The following is a 23579-nucleotide window of genomic DNA, read 5'->3' as shown; positions in this document are numbered from 1 at the left end:
CGCCTTGAAGCACCCGAAAAGCTCCCGGGAGACCATTCCGGGGCGGCCCCACCTCCTCGGTGGCCCAGAGGCTAATGGACTCCCGGGACCAACCTGCTTGATGAGCCTTGGCCAACCCAGATAATTGCTATAGCAACTCCACACTTTTAATGAACCCTCAGCTATTTCTGGTGTGGGCCATTAATGGAATGACTCTTTAGATCTGACTTTGTTAAGGGGCCTCATTGAGTGAACACGGCTGCTGTTCTCGTGGTCCTCGCCATCCTGGGCTGGAGGGGTAGGTGCAGCCCGAGAAGGGGGCAGCTCTCAGCCGCCCTGGACTGGATCCGGGACTCGGCTGAGATGTAATCTGTCCTTGAGCCAGGCTCCAGACAAGGACTCGGCCAGGGCCCATTCCAGCCCTGCTCTCCTGGCCGTATTGCAGGGTGACCTTGGAGGTGGTCTTCACCTCTGTGGGGCTCCTGAATGCAGGAGGAGGGTCCCTGCTTTCAGGTCTGACCTTTTCTGTCACCCCCACCTGCGACTTTCTGTCTCTGGTTGGGCTCCAGCGTGATTCCTCCTCTCCTGCCTTCTTGTTGGGGAGGAGCCTACGGCCCCTCGCACACGTCCAGCCACCACTCAGGGGCCTCGCGCTCCTGTGTACCCCTGGCCAGCGGCACAGGCGGCACTCTGAGTGGTGTGCAGCCCTGAGAGTCCTAGCTGGCCAGGATCCTGAGAGAAGCAGGCCCTTTGTGGCTCCTTCCTCAGGTCCATGCCCAAGTCCTGGCTGTGGACCTGCCCGCCTTCCACCTCCTCCACATTCAAGCTTCCATCTTTCTGGCACCCAATGCCCATCCCAGGCCCAACTGCCAATGGTCACTAGCTGACGCCCCTGGTCATTGCTGACACAGTGGTAATGGGCATGCCTCTCTCTCTCCGGGGGTTCAAAATTCCCTTGGTCCTCTCAGGCCACCATCTAGTCCGTGCATATGGCCTCCCTCCACCTGATCCCCAGGGCCCTCTGGCCAGGACAGAGCATCTCTAAGCTTTCCATGGCGTGCTCGTGCCACCAGCTGTCCAGCCCTGCTTTCCACGGCAGGCCGAGCCAGACTGGGCCGGGCCACGGCTAAGACCCCTGAGAAGGCCGCTCAGGACTTGCTTTCCCTGGTAGAGGGTTCTTTGCCCCTCTGGAGGCCTGGCCGGGTGGGGAGACAGGACTCACGGAGCTGTGAGCGCACATGGGAAGTGATGGGTTGAGCCCTGGGTGTCGGGATGTGTGTGTAGGAGGATGGAACAAAAAGGGGTCTTCAGGGTGAGGGAGGGTCCTGAAGGGGTTTTGGTGCACTGTGCTCAGAGGCCACCTCCCGACTCTGCCTCCTGGGCAGGCTGGAAACTCAGGCTCCGGGGAACCAGGAGGCTCCTGGGGGTCAGTTGCTTCTTTCCACTGCTCTGCCCAGCTCCTCCCTGGGTTCCTGCCCCGGGCTGAGGTCCAGGAAGCAGGAGGACAGCTCTCTACACTGAGACCCTGGTGCTGCCCAGGAGAGAGGCCTGAGACCCCTGGCCCAGGACACCTGGCTCATGCCTGACTCTGCCACACACACACACACACACACACACACACACACACACACACCCCTGGCCTGGGACCAGGTCCTACTTCAGCCCTTTTCTGCTGGGGCCACAGCCTCCCTGGGGCTTGTAAAGCCCAGTATTCCTGGGGCTCCACAGCTCTCCCCATTCCCCCAGGGGCCTCTGTTCCCCTCAACTCTCCTCCTTCTCTCTCTGGGAGGACCCTAGGCAGAGGGAGCCATCCCATTTGCAGCAGAAGAAACGAATTCGGACTCACTGAACATTCTCCTGTCCTGGCCACAGCCCAGGCTCCTCCAGCCACTGAATGCCCTTCGCTTCAGTCGCTGAGAAACTGAGGGGCGTGGTCCAGAGGCCGGCTGTGCCCTGTCCCACCAGGACCACCTCTAGTTTGGCCCCTGGTTTTTCAGCCGGGGGTATGCATGTGCACGTGTGTGTGTGTATGCGTGCGTGTGTGTGTGTGTGTGTGTGTGTGTGTGTATGTGTGTAGTACGTGGAGAGCCACAAGGACTCTCCCTGCAGCCTCTCCCCCGAGGTGGTTTCAGAGCTGTGCGGGGCCCTGGTCTGGAACAGCAATCATGTGGGAAATCTCGTTTCTATTTATACACGGACATGTTAGGAAAGACGGTGTGTGCTGGCATCAGAATCGATTGGGGACTGGTAATTAATTTGTTTAGACCTTAATTAATTCTCCAGTTCTTTCTTATTTGTGGACTGTCACGCTTAATTGTGTTCAGGAGCCGGAGCTGGGAGCAGGCCCTCCATTAATTGACGTGCAGTTGCTGTGAGGTGGAAGTTAATGGTTTGGGGAGCTGGGCAAACAGTGTAATTAAAGGTCAATTGAGGCGGCATCGGAAAAGTACAAGCCTCCAGGTCCAGCCGCCCTGCTCCGCGCGCAGAGTCCGTTCCCTTCACGGGAGGCCTTGGTGGGGGCGGGGGGCGGCTGGGAGCAGTGACCAGCAAGAGGAGGTCCCGCCGGGGCCATACGGGCTGGCCAGAGGAGTAGGTGCACCTTGTCAGGAAAAGGCGGGCAGAGCTGAGAGTTGGCGACCCCAGGGGTCACCTGGCAAGCGTGGCCGTGTACTCAGGCTCCTGTGTACATGTGAGCAGGAGCCAGGGCAGGGAGCTCTGAAGGTCACCCCCAGACTGCCTGGCTGAATCCATGCCGAGCAGGCACAAGCAGTGCCCTGTGCTCATAAAGACCCCCGTGTGGGCTCTGAGCTCCCGCTGGGGAGGCCTGGGCCCCAGCACCCACCCGCCCGCCCGCCAACTCCCTGCAGAGGGAGCAACCTTCCCGCCCGGCCCAGAAATGCCAGCCTCGGCATCCCCTTGTTGGGGAGTGACTTTTCCCTGCACTGTCGACCGCAGTCTCTTATGTTAAATGTTACGACTTATTTCATTCCCATGAAGAAATCTCGGCGTTCACCAGTCGCCGTCTCTCAGGATGTCTGGGCAGCCTCTGCGAGGCCTTGTGTTCGTTCACAGTGCGCCCGTGTCGCCCACGTCTGCCCCCAACGCCATGCTCCCCGGGGCCCAGCCCACAGGGGTCTTGTGTCACTGTCTCCCCCCCACACACCCCACCCTGCCCCCACGCCATTGCTCCCGCCTTGCTGCTCATTCCACCCTCCCCAGAAGGCGGCCACAGCAGTGTACCTGCCCCAGGCTCAGCCCAGGCCTGCCCCTCACCCATCCCTCTTCCTTTGACACCAGTGGGTGCCGGCTGTGTCCTGGGCCTCATGATCCATGCTCCCTCCGCCCAGGTCAATGACAATGTGGTGTCCACACCCCCCAGGTGTGGCCCACTCAGATTCCTCGTGGCCATCGCCATAGCCAGGGGAACGTGTGGCCTCCCTCCTGCCTCTCTCCCTGCCCCAGGCCTTTGCCTACAGCCCTGCTGGTCTGGAGTCACCATGCCTCATGCTACCTCAGCCCTCCCTCTGCCTCCCCTTGGCTGCCAGGCCTTTGTTTCTCAGCTCACACACTCCCACCTCCAAGATGCCCTGTCTGGTAGGATGAAGAAAGTGAAACTGCCCGGCTGGTATGGCTCAGTGGTTGAGTGTCGAGCCAAGAACCAAGAGGTCATTGGTTCGACTCCCCTTCAGGACCCATGCCCAGGTTGTGTGTTCAATCCCCCGTCAGGGGCGTGCAGGGCAGCCGATCAACGATTCTCTCTCATCATTGATGTATCTGCCTCTCTACCTCTCCTTTCCTCTCTCTGAAATCAACAAGAACACATATTAAAATAAGTAAGTCAGTAAATAAATAAAACACATATTCATTCATTTCAGCTGCTGTAGGCATTCTACTCTATGACTATTCCACAGTTGATTCATTGGGGACATTTGGGTTGTTTCCAGTTTCTCGTTGTTTTGCATAGCATTGCCCTTGCACTAAACAGCCTCGTGCACGTGGCCTTGGGCACAGCTGGAGGTGCGTCTTCTCCAGGACGGAGGTTTTCGCATGGCCGCGGGGAGCTTTACCCAGATGTGAGGCCTGGGGCTGAGGTGTGGTTTCCTCTGTGCAGCCGGGGTGAGGGTTGCCTGTCCAGAGTCTGCACCTGGATGTGGAATGAGCGCGTTCGTGGGCTTACACATCTCCAGCTTTTCTACGTTTCCCAGTGAGCGTACTGGCTTTCACTCTCTTGTTTCTGTACATCTTCTTCAAACGTGGTATTATCAATCTTTCAAAATGTTTGTCCATATGAAATGGTTCCTTTTTCATTTTCATTTTTCCAATTTCCAGTACGGCTGAGGACCTTTCCTTAGGTGTATTGGGCATTTGGGTTTCCAAATAGGAAGGAATGTGGTGGGGGGGGGGGGGGAGAGAGAGAGAGAGAGAGAGATTCCTATTTCATACCACACACAAAAATAAATCCAAGTAGATTAAAGACTGAAATGTGAAAAGTGAAATGTTAAAGCTTCTAGCCCCGGCTGGTGTGGCTCAATTGATTGAGCATTATCCCATGCACTGAGAGGTGGCCGGTTCGATTCCCTGATAGGGCACATGCCTAGATTTCAAGTTCTATCACCACTAAGACTAAGGGGCATTTAGGAGGCAGCTGATTGATATTTTCTCCCCCCTTTCTCTTCCTCTCCCTCTCTAGAATCAATAAAAACACATTTTAGCAAAAAGTGAAAGCTTCTAGAAGAAAATACAGATGAATATTGGAGTCAGGATAGAGTTTCTTAAAGACACCTTAAAAAGTATATGTCAGAGAGGGAAGGATTATTTCTTTGACTACATTTTAAACCATATGACAGAATACACCATCAACAAAGTGAGCAAACCATACTCTATCTAACCAATCTCCAAAACATATAGAACTGCTATAGATTTATCTTTTCTGATATTCAAAAATCTACTTTTGATTATTAATAAGATTGAGTGCATGTTCATTGATTTTTAAAACATTTTACAAATTCCTACTCAAATGTTTTTCAGTGATTTCTATCACTATCTTTTTCTTAATTGTTAAAGCTCTTTATACAATTTTATGGATTTTTTTGCTGCATATTACAAACCACTCAGACTGGCTTAAATAATAAATGAATTTGTTTATTTGTTTATTTATTTATTTTTGCTTAATACCTTCACCTTTTCCACCCAGCCCCCCAAATTCCTCCCCTCTGACAGCTGTCAGTCTGTTCTTTGTCTTTATGAGAGTGTTTTTATTTTGTTTGTTAGTTTATTTTGTTTGTTGGAGTCCACGCATGAGTGAAAGCATGTGATACTTGTCTTTCTCTGACTGGCTTACTTCTCTTAGCACAATTCTCTCCAGGTCCATCCATGCTGTTACAAAGGGTAAGAGTTCCTTCTTTTTCATGGCCAACTAGTACTCCATTGTGTAACTGCACCGCAGCTTTTTTCTCCACCCGTCTACGGATGCACATTTGGGCTGCTTCCAGGTCTTGGCTATTGTAAATAAGGCTGCAGTGAACATAGGGGTGCATATATTTTTTCGAATTAGTGTTTTGGTTTTCTTCAGATATAGTCTTAGAAGTGGAACCATTGGTCCAATGGCAGTTCTATTTTTAATTTTTTGAGGTCACTCCGTACTGCTTTCCACAGTGGCTGCACCAGTCTGCATTCCCACCAACTATGCAAGAGGGTGCCCTTTTCTCCTCATCCCAGCCAGCGCTTGTTTGTTGATTTGTTGATTTGTTGATGACAGCCATTCTGACAGGTGTGAGTTGATATTTCATTATGCTTTGAATTTCCATTCCTCTGGTGATTATCAATGACATTGAGCATCTGTACAGAGGAATCTATCACTTTACAAAGGTCGAGTTCCGGGTGAAACACCCAGGGCCCTTCCTTCCACCTCCCTGTCTGGGGACTCACCTTCCACCTCTGTCTGGAGCTCCCTAAGATGGCACCAGCAATTCCAAAGGTCACATTCAGACCCACCACTGCCCAGAGGACAGGAGGCACTGCCCGCTACCTCTTCTTAAATGAAAGCAGCCCTTTCCTAGAAGACCCCTGCCACCATCCCTCATTGGCTAGGACCGATCACATGTTCTTTCCTAGCCAATTGCTGGCAAGGGAGGGATTGTTACAATCAGTTTAGACTAATCTTTTGGGGGTAGAATAGCTGTTAAGTCAGTCACCATGACCCTCCCTAATAGAGTAATATTAGTAGCTCCTTGTCATTTTGTCACTTTCCCATTTCTTATCACATAGCTTACGGAATAGATATTGAATGCCACACTATTCTAAGATGCCTCTCTTATAAGAGGCATTAATACAATAGTCATTGAGAAGAGGAAAGGGCTGTATTTCTTGTTCACTTGAAGGATAAATAAGCAGTCACTACATGTTCAATCCAAGCCACTTTTTAAAATATATATATATATATATATTATTGATTTTTTACAGAAAAGAAAAGAGAGGGATAGAGAGTTAGAAACATCGATCAGCTGCCTCCTGCACACCCCCTACTGGGGATGTGCCTGCAACCAAGGTACATGCCCTTGACCGGAATCGAACCTGGGACCCTTGAGTCCTCAGGCCTATGCTCTATCCACTGAGCCAAACCGGTTAGGATTCAGGTTACTTTCTTCTACACCACAGAGTTTGAGTCTCAGCCTTCTCCTCATCTTCCGGGGGCTGGAAGGGTCAAGATGAGAGGCAGGGATTGCGAAAGACAGTGGTGGTTGTGATGCTGTTCACAATCCATGTCCAAAGAGCCAGTGTAATTTTAAAACATACAGGAGAATAGTGGGGATTCTTTATCTGCATTTCCTATTTGGTTACACTTGCAGTTTCATTTTTTTTCTTTTTTAATATATTTTATTGATTTTCCACAGAGAGGAAGGGAGAGGGATAGAGAGCTAGAAATGTCGATGAGAGAGAAATCAACCAGCTGCCTCCTGCACACCCCCTACTGGGGATGTGCCCTCAACCAAGGTACATGCCCTTGACTGGAATCGAACCTGTGACCTTTCAGTCTGAAGGCCGGCACTCTATCCACTGAGCCAAACCGGTTTCAGCTCTTTTTTTTTTCTTTACTTGCAGGAAAAATATTCCTGAAGTTCATCAGCTTCCTTAGGTAGTTTCTGACATATAGATGCCTGAGTGTCAGACCCATGAGCAGGTCACACCAAATCCCTGCTGGCTTTCAAACTTTTATGATCTACAATACTTCAAGAAGTTTGGTTATTTCTTTTTCCATTTTTAAACAAGTAAAGCATAATTCTAGTCTCATTGTAAAAATGCGAACAGAGGCCGAAACCGGTTTGGCTCAGTGGTAGAGCGTTGGTCTGCGGACTGAAAGGTTCCAGGTTCGATTCCGGTCAAGGGCATGTACCTTGGTTGCGGGCACATCCCTGGAAGGGGGTGTGCAAGAGGCAGCTGGTCGATGTTTCTCTCTCATCGACGTTTCTAGCTCTATCACTCTCTCCTACTCTCTGTAAAAAATCAATAAAATATATTTTAAAAAAATGCAAACAGTGTAGAGACTTTTAGGGTAAAAAATGGAAGCCCTGCAACGCCCCCGGATTCCTAAATGTAGGTTCCTTCCCCGAGGAGAGCGCCCTGTGCAGCGTGAAGCGTCCGAAACTCCGCGGGGGGGTCTGACACTCAGGCATCTATATGTCAGAAACTACCTAAGGAAGCTGATGAACTTCAGGAATATTTTTCCTGCAAGTAAAGAAAAAAAAAAAGAGCTGAAACCGGTTTGGCTCAGTGGATAGAGCGTCAGCCTTCAGACTGAAAGGTCACAGGTTCAATTCCGGTCAAAGGGCATGTACCTTGGTTGCGGGCACATCCCCAGTAGGGGGTGTGCAGGAGGCAGCTGGTCGATTTCTCTCTCATCGACATTTCTAGCTCTCTATCCCTCTCCCTTCCTCTCTGTGGAAAATCAATGTGCACGCACAGATGTGCACGCACCCGTGGCGAGCTGTGCGTTCCGTAAACCGTTCTGTGCGGACGCGATGGCTCTTTTTCATATAAGTTTGCTTTGGAGAGCGTCCCATGCAGATTCCGTAAATGGTGGACATTTAGGCTGCTTCTAATTATTTGCTCTTGCAAACAGCGCTATAATTAACATCCTTGTAAATGTCTCTTTGTACATATGGGCAAGCATTTCTTTAGGGGAGCTATCTATGGTTTGGCAATTTCTGCCGCCTCTAATTGCATTGCCTGGTATCTGGCAGACGATCTTCCGCATGCACAATAACTTTTCGCGTCCGCGCTCCATTCTAGTGTACGTTTTAAAAAAGAAGTTCTAGGCGACAATTAGGGATCTAAGTTTAAGTTCAGATTCCATGCGGATCGCGGTAAGCCACTGAGGTGACGCTTGAATAACAGAGACACACGGCTATGCTCACCCTCGACCCGGCCGTTGTGATGGGGAGCCGGCAAGATCCCCCTCCCTCAAGCACCCTCTGTTAGGCATACCTCGATTCAGCAAACATTAAAATATGAGAAAAATGCATCTTGGGATAGAGGAGGTATGGTGTTTTAGTCTCCCTAAGTCCCTGGTCGGCAAACTGCGGCTCGCGAGCCCCATGGGGCTCTTGGGCCCCTTGAGTATGGCTCTTCCACAAAAGACCATGGCCTGGGCGAGACTATTTGGAAGACGTGGCGTTAGAAGAAATTTAAGTTTTAAAAATTGGGCTGTCAAAAGAAATTTCAATCGTTGTTCTGTTGATGTTTGGCTCTGTGAACTAACGAGTTTGCCGACCACTGCCCCAAGTGAATAGATAGCCTATTGCTTCGCCCCCATATTTGAAGCGTCCTTCCTTGTGAGTTGATACAATTGCTTTACTACTAACTCATCCCCTCCACCCCCCAGGTGGAATAGTCTCTGCACTATTAAGTCTTTCTTTCTTGTTGTTAATCCTCACCTGAGGAATTTTTCCCTATTTATTTATTTATTTATTTATTTATTTATTTTTTAGAGAAAGTAGGAGGAGAGAGGAGGGAGAGAGAGAGAGTGCGAGAGAGAAACATCAATGTGAGAGAGACATATCGATTGGTTGCCTCCTGCACATGGGCGAGGATTGAACCTGCAACCCAGGTACTTGCCCTTGACTGGAACTTGAACCCGAAACCCTTGGGTGCTCCGGCCGATGCTCTAACTACTGAGACACACCAGCCAGGGCTCGACTATTAACTTTTGATCTATGTGTCTGTTCCCATGTGTCTGAGCTAGTTCAGGGGCCAAGCTCTCCTGTAGTCTTAGTTTTGAGAACTTTCTTGCACGTTTGTCTTCTGTCTGCTGCTCTTCCTCCTTCGACCGGAGATCCCACGGGGCACTTCCTAGCTGTTCACACCGGCATGGCGCTGTGTCATGACGGGTCTGCCATGAGAATGTCTGTGGCAGTCAAGGCCCTGCTTTCCTCAGGGCTTGACACGGAGCTTGCATCGGCACACAGCGATCTCATCCTCTCTCTCCGCCCGTGACACCTCCCAGCACCCCTGCTCCAACATCAGTGATGCCTGAGTCTTGAATGGTGTCAATCTGAGTTGAAAATGTGCCAGCTTTCTTAGCATGATCACTAACAGACTGTTTAATTAACCTGGGATACTGTCAATAGTCAGTCTTGCTGGTGTGTTGGAGAGGAGAGCGTGGCCACCCATGGCTGGTCTTGGTCTCGCTTGCTCTCTCTCTGTCTTTTCCACTTGCTCTTCACTTCTGGCTCTCAGAGTCTGTGACTCGGGAGCTGGACTGGCCAGGAACCGATGGGAGGGACCAGGGATGGCCTGGAAGGAAGAGGGCAGAACGGAATGTTCTGGATGAGATCATGGCAATGAAATGACTGAAGCAGGCCAGCCATCTCGCTGCTCAAAGGTGATCGCAGCTAACCTGTGCATACAGCAGGTGCCCAGTACATGGACAACCAGTATACGCAGTCAGCAGAAGCAATGATGGTGCATGTGCCGTTTGAGTGGGCAGTGAGCATGGGGGTGTCCTAAGGGAGGAGCCTGGGGGTTGCCCTCGTTCTGAGGTGGCTTTTAGGGTTTTCTCTGCTGCCTCTTCCCCCACCCGGACAGCTTAGAGGAGAGGGCAGCTTCCTCATTCCGAAAAGTGCCCTGGAGGCGCTGAGGGGGAGGGGGAGGCTGGGTTTTACCCCCTTTCATTCTTTCTCGTTCAAGTCATTTTGTGTTTGAACCCAAGTCCTGCTCTGTCCTGATGTGGCTACATCGCATATTTGAAAATTGATGAGAGCAAGCAGGATGTCACCTAGGGCTACTGGACTATCAGCTCCAAATCCACACTGTCTCTTCTTTTTCTGTCACTTTTTCCTACACACACACACACACACACATACACACGCACACACACACACACACACACACGCACACGCACATGCACACGCACACGCAGAGCTGGAGATGTCTCTGCCATTCCTGGCTTCCCCTGACCTGGCGTGAGCACTGGTGCAGAGGCTGCGACCGGAGATCCCACGGAGCCCTTCCTGCAGCCCCTCCTCCTGCACCAGGGGAGGGGGGAGGCGTTTGCAGAGTGAGCTGCCCTCCTGACTTGAAGTCCAGGCTCGTTCCTGGACCACATTCCTGTGGCCTTGTCTTTCCCAGAACCGCGGTGGAGGAAGCTGCTCCCCAAGGGCAGAGGCAGATGGCTTTGGGGGCAGAGACCCCCAGGGCCCTCCCGGGTGGTTGGGTTGGGTCTCCTGGGAACGGCAGGCCCGGCAGCCCCAGGGGGTAAAGGACCAAGAGCATCCCTGTCGCCACTGAACACACAGGCTGGGTGCCCGCCTTCCCAAGGCCACGGGGGGGAGGGGGGGGGGCCCTTCCTGGCCCTGAGCCCCGGGAGGGCCAGCGCTGGCGGGAGCTCCCCTCTGAGGGTGAGGAGGGGGAGATTCAGCATCAGAATTAGAACCCAAGCCCAGCTGTCCTGAAACCGGGGTTCCCAGCCTCTCTTCCTTGACATCAGATTCACTTTCCTAACCCTGGGGCCTCTAGATGTGTGTGACACAGGGGTTTTCAACATCAGCACTACTGACGTTTTGAGCCGGATAATTCTTTGCTGTGGGGCAGTGCTGTGCATTGTAGGATGCTTAGCAGCGTCTCTGGTCTCTACCCGCTCGATGGCCTATAGCAGTGGTCGGCAAACTCATTAGTCCACAGAGCCAAATATCAACAGAACAAGGTTGAAATTTCTTCGGAGAGCCACATTTTTTAAACGTAAACTTCTTCTAACGCCACGTTTTCAAGATAGACTCGCCCAGGCCATGGCATTTTGTGGAAGAGCCACACTCAAGGGGCCAAAGAGCTGCAAGTGGCTCAAGAGCCGTGGTTTGCCGACCACCGGCCTATAGCAACCCCTGCACACCCCAGGCTGTGGTCATCAAAAAATGTCTCCAAATGTTGCCAGGTGTCTCACAAAATCAACCCGGTTGAGAGCCACTGTATCAGCCCGCTGAGCGCCTGCCCTGTGGACAGCCGTGGCCTGGCGCAGAGGAGGTCTGCCCGTGGGTACCACCGCGGCTGAGTGTCTTGTGGCCACGTGAGAGCTACTCAGAGATGACATCTGTGCTGCAAACGCATTTAAAAACTCTGTTTTCTCTCCAAAGACCGCAGAGCCTCTTGGTCTTCCCTCTGCGTGTTCCACCTTCCACTTTATTGGAAAAGGAGACCGAGGCTCGGAGGCCCCAGGCCTCACGCCACCCCTCACCTGCAGGACCCTGTCCCCCAGCTGCGAGCACCCCGGGCCCCTCTGCACCCGTTGGCTCAGGCGCCAGGAGCATCTGCGGTCCTCCTCCCACTCCACCTGCCCACAGGCCCCGCCGCCCTCCAGCTCCCCAAACCCTGGTCCCCCCGCCCCCCCCCCCACTAGAGGGAGCGGGGAAGCAGCAGGTGTTGATGCTAATCAGCGTTCACAGCCCAGAACTGCAGTCGCTCCCAGGCTCACACACTCCCCAAAATTAAACACTCATTATACAAAATTAATTGACATTAATTAGCAAAAATTAAAACTTTAAACACAGCAAGGCGCTTTGGGGGGAGGAGTGAAGCAGGCAGGCTCCACATTTGTCACCCACCCCCACCCGCCCGCCCACCACCCCCAAGTCCCCCCACTTGCATCCTGGAGCAGAGCTGGAGGGGTTCAGGTGAGGTCGGCACCCACACCCAGCCTCGGGCCCAGGCCCAGCCTGCCCTGCGAGTCCCCGGGGGCTGGCCACCAGCTGATGGGTGGCCCCCAAACTCTGGCATCCAGCGTTTCCTATGGGTCAGGAACCCTCCCCTCAGAGAGGCCCCATTCTCTCAGCTGAGGTGGGTGGGCATGGTCAGAGGATGAACCAGCCTTCTGAAGCCAAAGGTAGAAGGGTATTCCGGTAGCCCTGCCTGACCCCGCCCTCTTCCCATCTCCGGGGAATCCAGAGGACCAGGCTCTGTGACCTTCCAGCTTTGCCCCACTTTGCCATGTGACCTCAGATAAATCCCTAATCCCCCCCCGCCCACACACACACACCCCGTGAGCCTCAATGTTCCATCCATATGATGAGGGGGCGGTGCTGGGCGAGCACTGAGGTTCCTGCCGCTCTGGCACCTGCTGTCAGAGAAGCAGATCTCTGGGAACCTGATTCGCTCTGAGGAGCAAGGGGCTGGATGTGGGGTGCTGAGTTGCTGACGGGGGAGCATCAGGCACTGGGGGGCGGGGTGAGGGAGATGTGTCTTCAGGCCAGAGAGCCCCCCAGATGGGCACCCATTTGGCCTGCCTGCAGGGGCCAGTCTCCTGGATTACTGACCGCTCTGTAAGCTCTGAGCAGTCCCCCCTTCCTCCCTAACAGCCTTGCTCACCAGGTTCTCGGGGTCCCCCAGGCCCCTCACCAAGCTGATAGGCACCAGAACCACACCGTCCCCCCCTGCGTTTGAACACAAGCTTGGCGTCTATTCAGAACGCCGCCAGCTGCCCTTGCTTGGGCGAGGGAGGCTTGGGCGAGGGTGGAGCCCCGTGGTCTGACCAAGTGCAATGCCATCCCCCCCCTCACTCCCGCTCTTCCTCTCTCTCCAGCCAGCGCCAACATCTGCAACGTGGTCCTGATGCGGTACGGGGAGCTGGAAGAAGGCATCGATGTAATGGATGGTGATGGCAACCTCGTGGGCTCCTCCAGGATCGCAGCCAGACATGTGGGTTCTCCCAAGGCTGGGGGCGTGGGGGGTGGGGGAGCCACAGGGAGGGTGTGGGTTTCCCCTAAATGTCCTCATTCTTCAAAGACTGTTGTCCGCAGCACCCTCACTTTGTCCTCTTAGTCTCTCCTCCTCACCCGGCCCCACTGCCATCTATGCGAGCCCCAGCCTGGAGGCCTGGCCCAGCCTCGCCTGTCCCCTAGACTCCCCTGCTTCTCTCCAGATGCCCTCTCCTCCCCGCTGCGAACTGTCCCTGTCTCTCCTCCCAGCCCCTCAGGACCCGGCTTCTCTGGCCTGTTAATTGGTGCGGGCAGGATAGACCCCAGAGCTTTCCCGTCCCTCCCCGGGGCCTGGCCCGGGCCCCTGGGCCCTCTCGTCCCCTTGGGTCAGAGGAGGAAGTGTGGGCACGGTGCTGTGTTCTGTGCTAATCAGCTGCCCGCACTTGGCGCCTCACTGGGGAGTGAGGAGTGAGTGCACGAAGGTGCGGGGTTTGGAGCTTGCGGGGAGGGGGGGCCAGGGGGGGCGGGGGGGATGTTTTGTTACCAGAAGGCCCTTTCCCACCTCGGTGTCACCGCCTCACCCACTCCAGCAATTGTAATATATCTTTTAACTCCGGTAAGCTTGTGTCCAGCCCTCTCCCCAGGTGACCAGTGGCTCTCCCTGCTCTGGCTTCCAGGTGCTGGGACCGGGGGTTCGGCTGTGAGGTAGCCAAGCATTTCTGCTCCAGGCACTGTCCCTCCTCAGCTCCCACAGAGGCCCAGCCTCGCCTCTGTCAGGGCGGCCTCCTCTATAAGCCTCCAGCGTGGGAGAGCCCTCTCCCCCCCCCCCCCCCCCGGCCTCCCCTCCCCACTGTTTCGGGGAAAGTGAATGCCCACCCAAACCTCTGAAGGGAAGGGGCTCAGGGCCAATGCTGTGCCCTCTGTCTCCCCCACCCCCCCACCCTCCTGCACACGGGCTCTGGCCCCTTCATTCCCGCTTGAGAGGGAGGCTGGAGGGACCCTCTCCCAGGCCTTCCTGAGGCCGGTCACAAAGGACCCCGTTCCTGGGAGAAATTCCCTCCCTGAGCCTGTCATCCGAAGGGATTTGGCCTCAGTGTCCTCCCTGGGTCCAACCTCCTCTCTAACCCTTACTCTTTTTTGACTTGCTGTGAGGGAGGCTGATGTTGATGGTCCTCTTCGTGGTCCAAATGGCGGGAGCCCCAAGCTCTCTGCAGCCCTTGGCTGCTCCCCAGCCTGGCTGTCGCCCCTTGCTGTCGAAGGGAAGGCCAGGAATCTGGGGGCTACCAGTCGTTCCTGGAGGGCCCAAGCCTGAGGGGTTAAAGGGACTCCCCACAATGACCCGCAGCGTGCAAGGGTGCCACCGAGCTGTGCCCTGACTGTGCCCTCAGCCGGGAATCCCAAGGGAGTCCCAGAGCCAGGCCCAGGCAGAGCCCATCGGCAGACTCCAGACACTCAGCAGAAGGGCCTTCCCCCTGGTCACCAAGGAAACCTCCCCCTCCTCCTCCTCCTCCTCCTCCTCCTTCTCCTCCTCCTTCTCCTCCTCCTCCTTCTCCTCCTCCTCCTCTCTCCTCCTCCTCCTCCTCCTCCTCCTTCCCCTCCTCCTCCTCCTCCTCCTCCTCCTCTTCCTCCTCCTCCTCCTGCTTCTCCTCCTCCTCCTCCTCCTCCTCCTCCTCCTCCTCCTCCTCCTCCTCGGAGCTTGGTCTCTAAGGGATGTCAGAAAACGGCCATTCCCAGGGTCTCTGTACCCCTTGGCACCAGGCTCCCGCTCTTTGCTGGGGTCCTCCCAGGGCCTGCTTAGACTTGAGAGCATCTCAAGTTTTCCTGTTGCTTCCCCCCAAGCCCCGGCACCTGCCACCCACCCGGGGCACCCCCTTGGGCACTTCTGTGTTGCTGCCCCCCCCCACGTGTGGCAGGTGACGGGATCTGCTCTTCAGACGTGTGTGCTGAGAAGACGGGGGGCTTTCTGGGTTGTTGGAGTGCGACTCCGTGAGGGAACCCATGAATTATTCCCCTCAGCCAGACATGCTTAGCCTGATGCACACACCTCCGGGCCCAGGGGTGGGACTGGCTGCCGACCTGGAGGCCCCACTCACCACAGCCTCTGCTCGCCCCTCAGGCCCTGCTGGAGACGGCGCTGACGCGAGTGGTCCTCCCCATGCCCATCCTGGTGCTCCCTCCAATCGTCATGTCCATGCTCGAGAAGTGAGTTGGGGCAGCCGGGACCCTGGGGCCACCACTGGGCATGAGGGGGAGGGAGGGGACTGCTGGCCCAGGTCAAGGGATGGGATGGTGGTGGTGGGGGTGGGGGTGGGGGTGTTATTCACACTCTCCCAGGCAATACTGCTGGGATCTGTGAGAATTCATGGGCTTTCTCTGTGCAGAACCCCGTGCTAGGTTGCTGGGGAGGCTAGCCCTGCCCTGAACAACTGGAGATTCTGGCGTGTGTGCATGTGTGTGTGTGTGTGTGTGTGTGTGTGTGTGTACGCATAAGTGTGTGTGCATACGTGTGTGCACGCATAAGTATGTGTATGTGCATATGTGTGTGTGTGTGTGTGTGTACACATGCTATTGCTGCACAGGGCAGGACCAGCTGTGATGAGAGTCCGAGGACTAACTATGGAGCCAGCACCACCCCTGCCTGGCATCCACCACGAGGCATGTCCGTGCCACGGAGCCTCAGTTTCTCCATTTCTAACACACAATCAGTGCCCGCCTCCCCGCCTCCTCGGAGGGATGCTCGGAGAACACACGCTTGCCGTGACTGAAGAGAAATGAGGGGACGCAGTAATAAAACAATGGAAGAGTGACTGTATTAATTAATGGGTGTGAAACTGAGCCGTGAAGACTGAAATGCTGTTGGAAGGAGGAGCTGAGCAGGGAGGGAGGGAGGTCAGGGCCCATCTTCACGTGCTTTGGGTAGGATTAGGGTGAATCCGGGAGGAAAGAAGTGGGGAGGGTCTAGGTTGGGGGCACAAGATGAATAAAAGCCTGGAGATGCAGACCCCTGGGTGCAGGAAAAAAACAAAACGGAGGAGACCGCTGCTTCCCTCCTGGGGGTCCAGCCCGGGCGGGAGCTCAGCTGGGCTGGGGGCAGCATAAGCTGAGGGAAGGGTTGGGGGCACTCCCTCTGGGGTCCTGGGCAGGATGTTCTCCTCAGTTTGGAGACCTTCTTATTCCCACAACACGAATTATAATAACAGTTAATATTCACCAAGCACTTGACTGCATCCCGGTCCTCTCAGCCAGGCCTCTGCCCAGATTCCATCCCAAACAGGCCCTCCCCGACCACCCCACGGAGGTAACAGACACCCCCACTCTGCTCACGATGCCTTATTTTGATTCACACTGCTTAGCAATAGCTGAGATTCTTCATCTGGTTGTCTATTATCTGCCCGCCTCACTGTAATGTAATCTTCACAATGACAGGTGAATTCCTTTTCTCTACTGCCCGGCAAAGCATCGAGCACAGTTCCCAGCACACAGTAGATGCTCCGTGCTTGTTGAATGAACGAATAAATGAATGAATGAATGAATGAATGAATGAAGTGAATTTAGCCTTCACAGCAGTGCAATGAAGTAAATATGGCGTCTGGTTTTACAGATGAGGAAAAGAAGGCGAAGGCTTTGTCATCTGCTTACCCTTGTACACTAAGACGGTGGTCGGCAAACTGCAGCTCGAGAGCCACATGTGGCTCTTTGGCCCCTTGAGTGTGGCTCTTCCACAAAATACCACGGCCTGGGCGAGTCTATTTTGAAGAAGTGGTGTTAGAAAAAGTTTAAGTTTAAAAATTTGGCTCTCAAAAGAAACTTCAACCGTTGTACTGTTGATATTTGGCTCTGTGGACTAATGAGTTGCCGACCCCTGCCCTAGGAAATGGCAGAGGCAGCAGTGGCCCAGGACCGTGGCTGCAGAGCTGTGCGCTCTGCCTGCCACACTGGCTGCCTCTGGGGTCTTCAGATCACAACTGCATGTCTTTGGGTCCCGCCCTGCATGGAGACTGGGGAGGAGCGGGCTTGGGGGCCTGGCCTCAGAAAGCCTGTATCACCATACGGGAGATGGGTAGACCCACACACAGGCCAGCTGCCGGTGGGACGGGGGCAATGTGAGGACAGGATCAAGGTGACCTGGAGGGGAGGGAACACTGTGGGCCCAGTAGCAAGGAAGGCTGGTCCACAGGAGAGGGGCTGCAGTTGACTTTGAGAGCAAAATGGGACTTTGGCAGGAGGGAGGGCTTTCTGGGCAACACGTGGGCCTGAAGCTAAGTGTGCCCCACCCTCACACCCAGCCCTCTCCGCCCCTGCTGCCAGGTGTAAGGGTGGGGCACCTGGTCGGGGCGGCATGTTGAGCCCTGGGATATAAGACAATCAATCCCGTATGTAAGTTGCAAAACTAAACAGATCCTGGGAAGGCCATTGCTTTTGTGCCCCTGAGCCTTGGGTACCAGCTGCCTTGAGAACGGAGGCTGTCCCCAAATCCCAGCCCCTGCGGTCCACAGGACACCACGGGAGAGATGGGGGAGGCGGGGCTCTGTGCTTAGGCGGCCAAACCCTGCGCCTGCAGTTACCACCGGGGGAAGGTGTGGTCTGTGAAGCCGCCCCGGTGGGCACCTGAGCTGAGTTTACAGAAAGTGCAGCGCTGGTTCGTGTCCCATTAGTTCAGGATCTTCCCCTCGGCTTTGAGAGGCACGAAGGTGGGAGGCTGGTTCTACTTCTGAGCCTCGCTGGCCTGGGATCTGCTCAGAGCCTGGCTGCCCCGAGTCTGGCTCAGCTCAAGGTCCAAAGAAGCCCCCTGGGCACGTAGGGACTGGTTGGCTTTGTACGTGGCTGGTCCTTCCCGGGGGTCTCTTGGTCAGTCTCTGGGGAGAAGGAAGAGTCCAGCCCGGGTTCGCCCGGGAATATCAAAATGAAAAAGACCCAGTGGATGTCCTCCAAGACTGACTAATTCTTGGATGGGGGTGGGAGGTGCAAGACTGGGGGGTGGGAGGGCCAGCGTAGCAGCACCTGCTGAGACTCCTGGTAGGAGAGTGAACTCTGGGTTCTTGCTCTCTCACTATTGGGTCGGTTTGGTTCAAGAGACTCCCTCGCCTCAGCTTCCTTCCTGGAGGATGAACACTGGGCCACTTCTTCATTTCGTCCCCTGAGGCCTGGCATCCAGCAGGCCCTCCGCTCCTGGCAGGGGCCCCACTCAGCACCCCGTGGCCTTCCCATGCGGGGGTGCTAGCAGCAGGGCCCTGCTGAGGAGGGGGCGGGGGAGGCGGCCCCACCCCCGGTGAGGGAGTCGGAGGAAAAAGACAAAAGAACACTTACCAAGCAGCCTGCTTGCAAATTAATGGAGTGCAAACTCGAACTGCTCCAAGTGCTGAGGGAATGCACAGCGGCTGCGGCGGGGACAGGAGCTGTTGGGTGTGTGTGGGGCTGGGGCCCAGCTGGCTTCACCTCTGGCCTCAGAGTCTCCCCTCTGACCTGCAGGAGAGAGTGGGTGCCTGGATGTTCAGGTGTCCCTGACTCCGAGACAGAAAGGAAAGGGGTCTGAAGTCAGAAGCGGGGGGAGCCAAAGCTCCCAGCCCACAGGGGGGGTGGGGGCTCCCTCTGCGGGGTGCCCACCCCCCATCTCACATCCCCTCACCGCACAGCCTCCAGGCTGAGGAGGAGGCTGGGAGATGGGGAGATCGGCCCCTCCCCCACACTCTCCCCAACTCCCAGGCAAGTGCGGGGCTCTCTGCTCTCAGCCCCCCACCCCTGCCCCCGAAGTTCACCCCCCAGCTCAGCTGGGTCTGGGGTTCAGCTCACACCCTCCGAGGTGGTTCCTGAGGCCGCTCCCGCCTCCTTCATTCCTTGGGATCCGGGTCTTTCCTTTCTCCCAGTCAGTCGCACATCTCTCCATCTGCATATTTTAATTCCCCCAGCTGCCTTTCCAATCCCTCCCTGCCATTTCCCACCTCCCCTCCCCTCCCCCTGTCCTGCTGTGTTCACGCCGGTGCCTGCACTGGGCTGGGAGTCCATGGAGCCTCCTGCTTGGCTGCAGCCTCAGGCCCGCCTCCTTCCCGGACCTCCTGCCCCGTGGGGGCTTCAGCCAGCCCCCCTGAGAGAGGAGAGGGGTCACGGTCCCACATGGAAGGGGGTCTGTCTGGAGCTCCCAGGGATGAGTTCAGGGCCTGCCCATCCCCTGCCACCTTCTTCCTCCCTGCCACCTCCCATGCCCTCAGCGACCCTTGGGGCTCTACCCCAGCGAGTCACACCCTCCAGGTCCCCTCCCCCTGCCCGCTTCCCCCTGGGGACTGAGGGCCCAGCTGCCTTCCCCAGCCTCGCAGAGCAGGGCTCCGGGTCTGTGTGCCAGTCTGGAGGGTGAGTCCTGTGTCCCACCCCCTTTCCCTGCCGGAGAAGTTGACCCTCATCAAAAAGGGCTCAGGGCCCCTCTCAGCCTTTCTCCTGGCCCCTCCGGGACTCCTGTGGGAGCCCAGGAGGCCTGGGGCCGAGTCCATGGCCAGTGGGAGGCTTGTGTGGAGAGAGGGCGAGCATGGGGCCACTGGACGAGGCCAAGGGGAGGTCCGTCCGTCCGTCCAGTAGGCTTGAGTTTGACTCGGCACTTTTTCCTGCAACTCTTGATGCTGCGGAAACTTCCCTCTCCAGCAACTCAATTCAGGCTTAATTCGGCAGCTGGATGGATCTTGAGTTCTGGGCTGGTGGGAAGGGCTGGAGGACAGACAGCCCAGCCACCAGGATCCCCCTCTTTCCTGCACATACAAAGGCAACAACAATGCGCAATGACTCAGCACTTACTCTGTCCAGGCCTTTCACTTGCATAGAATTGACCAGTAACCGGATCTTACCGGTCCCTTCGCAGGAACATCCTGGACCAGGGTTTCTCAGAAGTGACTGGGACCCATCACCTGTTTTAGACTCACGGAGGTTGTTTGAAATGCAGGTTCTCAGGTGCTGGGCCAACTGAGTCAGGATTTCCTGGGGAAGGGGCCCTTGGGTGTCTGCATTTTCAACCGGCTGCCTATACACCGAGTTGGAGAACCGCTGCTCCCTCGAAGCTGTCCGCTCAAGGCCAATGCTCCTGGGATACTTGTCCCAGGAGGGGGAGGTGGTGTGGGGTTTACCTGCCCCCCTCCGAGGCCCTGCCCCCAGGAGAGCCTCCTCCCCTGCCAGGGGCCACAGGCAGTCCTGCTCCGGAGGGGCCAGGGCAAGAGCCCGGATTGTATCGTCTTCGTACCAGGAGCCAGTCGCAGGCCTGTGGACGCTGACACAGTGACTGGGGTCAGACTTAGCCCATCCAACGTCCCCTGGCCAGTGGTCCCGTCATCCGTCCTCTGGCGCACCCTCCCCTCGACCTCCCCAAGCAGAGGCTCAGGGTCTTCACCAGACAGTACGGTGGACAACGCAGTGAAGGACTATCCACCTGCCAGTTGGTATGCCCCCAATCTGTCCGGACAGCCCTTTTTGTCCTGGAGCTGGGGGACCCGGGCCTGGAGGGAGGCTTTTCAGACCCCTCTCCCGCCCAGGAATCCCAGCTTCGAAGCTTGTCCTGGAGAGTGGGTGTCAGCTGTGACATGTCAGCAGGCGATGAAACGTGGGTCCTGAGGGCGGGAGCCGGGAGCAGCGCGGGGCGGCAGCACTTGCAGGGAGTCAGGAGTCCGGGCAGCAGCCAGCTGGCCTCCAGCAGGTCTCGCCTTGGCCTTGGGCAAGCCCCTGCCCCTCTCCGTGGCTCTTGGATTGAAGTTGATGAAATAGTCAGTGGGGGATGTTCTGTTCCCACACACAGAAGGGGGTCACCCCCTCCCGGCTGTGTGTATATATGTGTGTGCACGCATGTGCATGCTTATATATGGGTATGTGTGAGTGCATGTGTGCATGTGTGTGAGTGTGTGTACATGTATGTGCGTGTGGTGTATAAGGCTTTGCTGGACATCACGGTGAAGGTATATGTGTGCATGCATGGATGTGTGTGCATGGATGTGCCCGTGTAGGTGTGGTCTGACTCTCCCCTGCGCTTGGCACCTACTCTGGTTTGTTTGCTCTTTCATCATGTGCTGCCTTCCAAGGTGATTTACTCTCCCGGGTGTCTCCCCGGGCTCGGGGACGACAGCATGTGGCCCTCTTTGCACAGGGCTGGGCCCAGGGTGGGGTGTGGGAAGTGCTCATCTATGATGCATGGTTGAGAGTCCAACCAGCAACGTCCTTCAGGGCAGGGCTCGGGGGAGACCCAAAGGCAGAATTCCACCACAGCTGTTTAGCCACGGCGGCGTGGCCCGGAACCAGCTGCCCTGGCCCTGCGTTCTGGAAGGACCCAGTGTGGGGACCGGGGCTGCTCACCCCGTGTGCGCTCTCACGGCTGCCCCTCCTCTCCCCGCAGGACGGCTCTCCTGCAAGCGCGCCCCCGGCTGCTCCTCCCCGTGCAAAGCCTCGTGTGCCTGGCAGCCTTCGGCCTGGCCCTGCCTCTGGCCATCAGCCTCTTCCCACAGATGTCAGAGGTCAGTGAGGGGAGGGGCTCACGGGCAGGACGGGCGGGTGTGGCTAGGCCATTCACTAATGAATACTCACTCAGCGCTGGCTCCTTTGCGCTGGGCTGGGTGCTGGGGTTCGAACCGTGAACCAGACAGACATCTCTGAGCTCAGGGTGAAGCATTAACACAACAATGAAACAGGGAATAGAACATGAAGGATGAGGCGTCCCACCTGAGCTGGACGTGGGAGGAGACAGTGGGGAGCCCCCACAGAGCCTGGAGGGAAGTGGCACTTTCTGGGGCCTGAAGGAAGGGCTAGAGTTGGCCGGGTGTGCAGTGGGCGATGGGACACGTGGGCTGAGGTAACCGGGGGTGAAGGCAGCACACAGCATGGTCCAGAGCCGAGCAAAGTCTGCAGCCGGAGCAGAGGGAGGAGAAGGATGAGGTGGGTCAGGTGGCGCCGGGAACCTGGGAGCCAGCGCAGAGGGTCACGGTCATCAGAAGGGCTGTGCAAAGCTGGCCCACAGGTGCTGCTTTTATCCGCAGTACAATGAGCGGATAAAAAAGCTATGATACATTTACACAACGGAATACCACTCGGCCGTGAAAAAGAAGGAAAGGTTACCCTTTGCGACAGGGTAGACAGACCCGGAGAGCAGTATGCTGAGTGGAGTAAGCCAGTCAGAGGAAGGCAAGTACCATAGGATTTCACTCGTGTGTGGAATCTAATACGCAAAAATAAGCCAGCAAACAAGATAGAAACGGGTTCACAGGTATTTCCCCTTCTGTACACGGGAGAAAGGGGCACTTGTGTGTACAAAAAAGAACACACCAAGAGCGAAGTGGAGGATGAGGATGGAGAGCAAAGTCTATAAGGTGGGGGGGGGGGGGACTCAAGGGAGTCGCTTTGACAGGGAGAAAGCCCTCCCCACCTCAGCTTGGGGAGATGGATGCAGTTGGGGTGGGGTTCAGGGGTGGAGAGGTTAAGGAAGTTGTTCTGATAGCATCTGGTCTAAAGATGGAACAGAGAGGAAGCAAGAGGTGTGGACCGGGAAGGTCAGAAGTTTGACGGCTGTGGAGAAGCTTCTAGACCACATATGTCAAACACAAGGCCCGCAGGCCAAATCCAGCCCGCCAGGCCTTGCAATGTGGCCCGCACCTCGCTGTCATCACTGCACTCCGCTGTCAGTTTATGACATTGTCAGTTTATGACTGTTCAGTAAACCATTCGGCCCGCGATTTAGGCTGGATTTTAGATTTTGGCCCCTTCTCTGATTGAGTTCGACACCCCTATTCTAGACATTCAGAGGAGTGAGTGGGAGAGACAGCTGGCCAAGGACGTCAGAGAGCCTGATGGCAGTGTGGGGGTGGGGTGGGGGGTCAGCAGAGGGGAAACTGAGGGGGACACAGGCCTGTGGCTGTGGGCAGGGCCTGTCCACTCAGAGGTGCTGGGGCCAGCTCCGGGCACCACAGGGCTCTCTCAGAGGGTTTTGTCCGGCTGGCTGGGGCCTTTGGGAGGCCGGTAAGAGGTCCGGAGAAGCGGCGGGCCCTGGAATCTCAGTGGGTGGAGGGGAAGGTGGGCAAGCTAGCTGGTGGGAAAGCAAGGTGTGAGGGGTCGGGGAGTGGGCTGCATATGTGGAGTCACTGAGCTTGCGGCAGATGGAGGCTGTGGCTGGAGCTGGGCACTTCTGAATCTGCTCTATCCAGGGCTGACCCTGCTCTAGCCTCCAGAAACGGTGGGAGGGTACCGGTGCTCAGAGGGAAGTCGGGGAAGGCGAAAATGCAGGTCCTGGATGTTAGACCTGGCCTGTGAGGCCTGGGACCCAGCGTCTTGGAGCAGGAGTTGGTGACCCAGCCTCTAGGCCCTGCAGACCTAGGAGGGTGAGAACGGAGCCCCCAGAGTCCTAATAGGACGTTATGAGGTGATGGGGCTCCTATCTCGAGGGCCAGCCCACACCGGGATGGCAAG

At 56.0% G+C, this 23579-nt stretch overlaps 1 protein-coding gene across 4 annotated transcripts in view; it reads left to right on the top strand.

The window, feature by feature from the left end:
* SFXN5 (sideroflexin 5) overlaps positions 1 to 23579 on the top strand; it is a 106868-nt gene that overhangs the window by 66353 nt on the left and 16936 nt on the right. For 2 of the 4 annotated variants that reach the window (XM_084901306.1, XM_084901308.1), the window contains exons 11-13: positions 13046 to 13161; positions 15277 to 15362; positions 21520 to 21637. In XM_084901306.1, the coding sequence (XP_084757432.1) occupies positions 13046 to 13161; positions 15277 to 15362; positions 21520 to 21637 (320 nt within the window). Of the gene's footprint in view, positions 1 to 13045; positions 13162 to 15276; positions 15363 to 16761; positions 16950 to 21519; positions 21638 to 23579 lie in introns of those variants that run through there. The other 2 variants (XM_084901307.1, XM_084901309.1) reach the window with 2 other exon arrangements.

This window comes from Pipistrellus hanaki, assembly GCF_964339955.1.
Source record: "Pipistrellus hanaki genome assembly, chromosome: 12".
Taxonomy (NCBI): Eukaryota; Metazoa; Chordata; class Mammalia; order Chiroptera; family Vespertilionidae; genus Pipistrellus; species Pipistrellus hanaki.
This window is presented reverse-complemented; position numbering and strand designations above follow the sequence as displayed.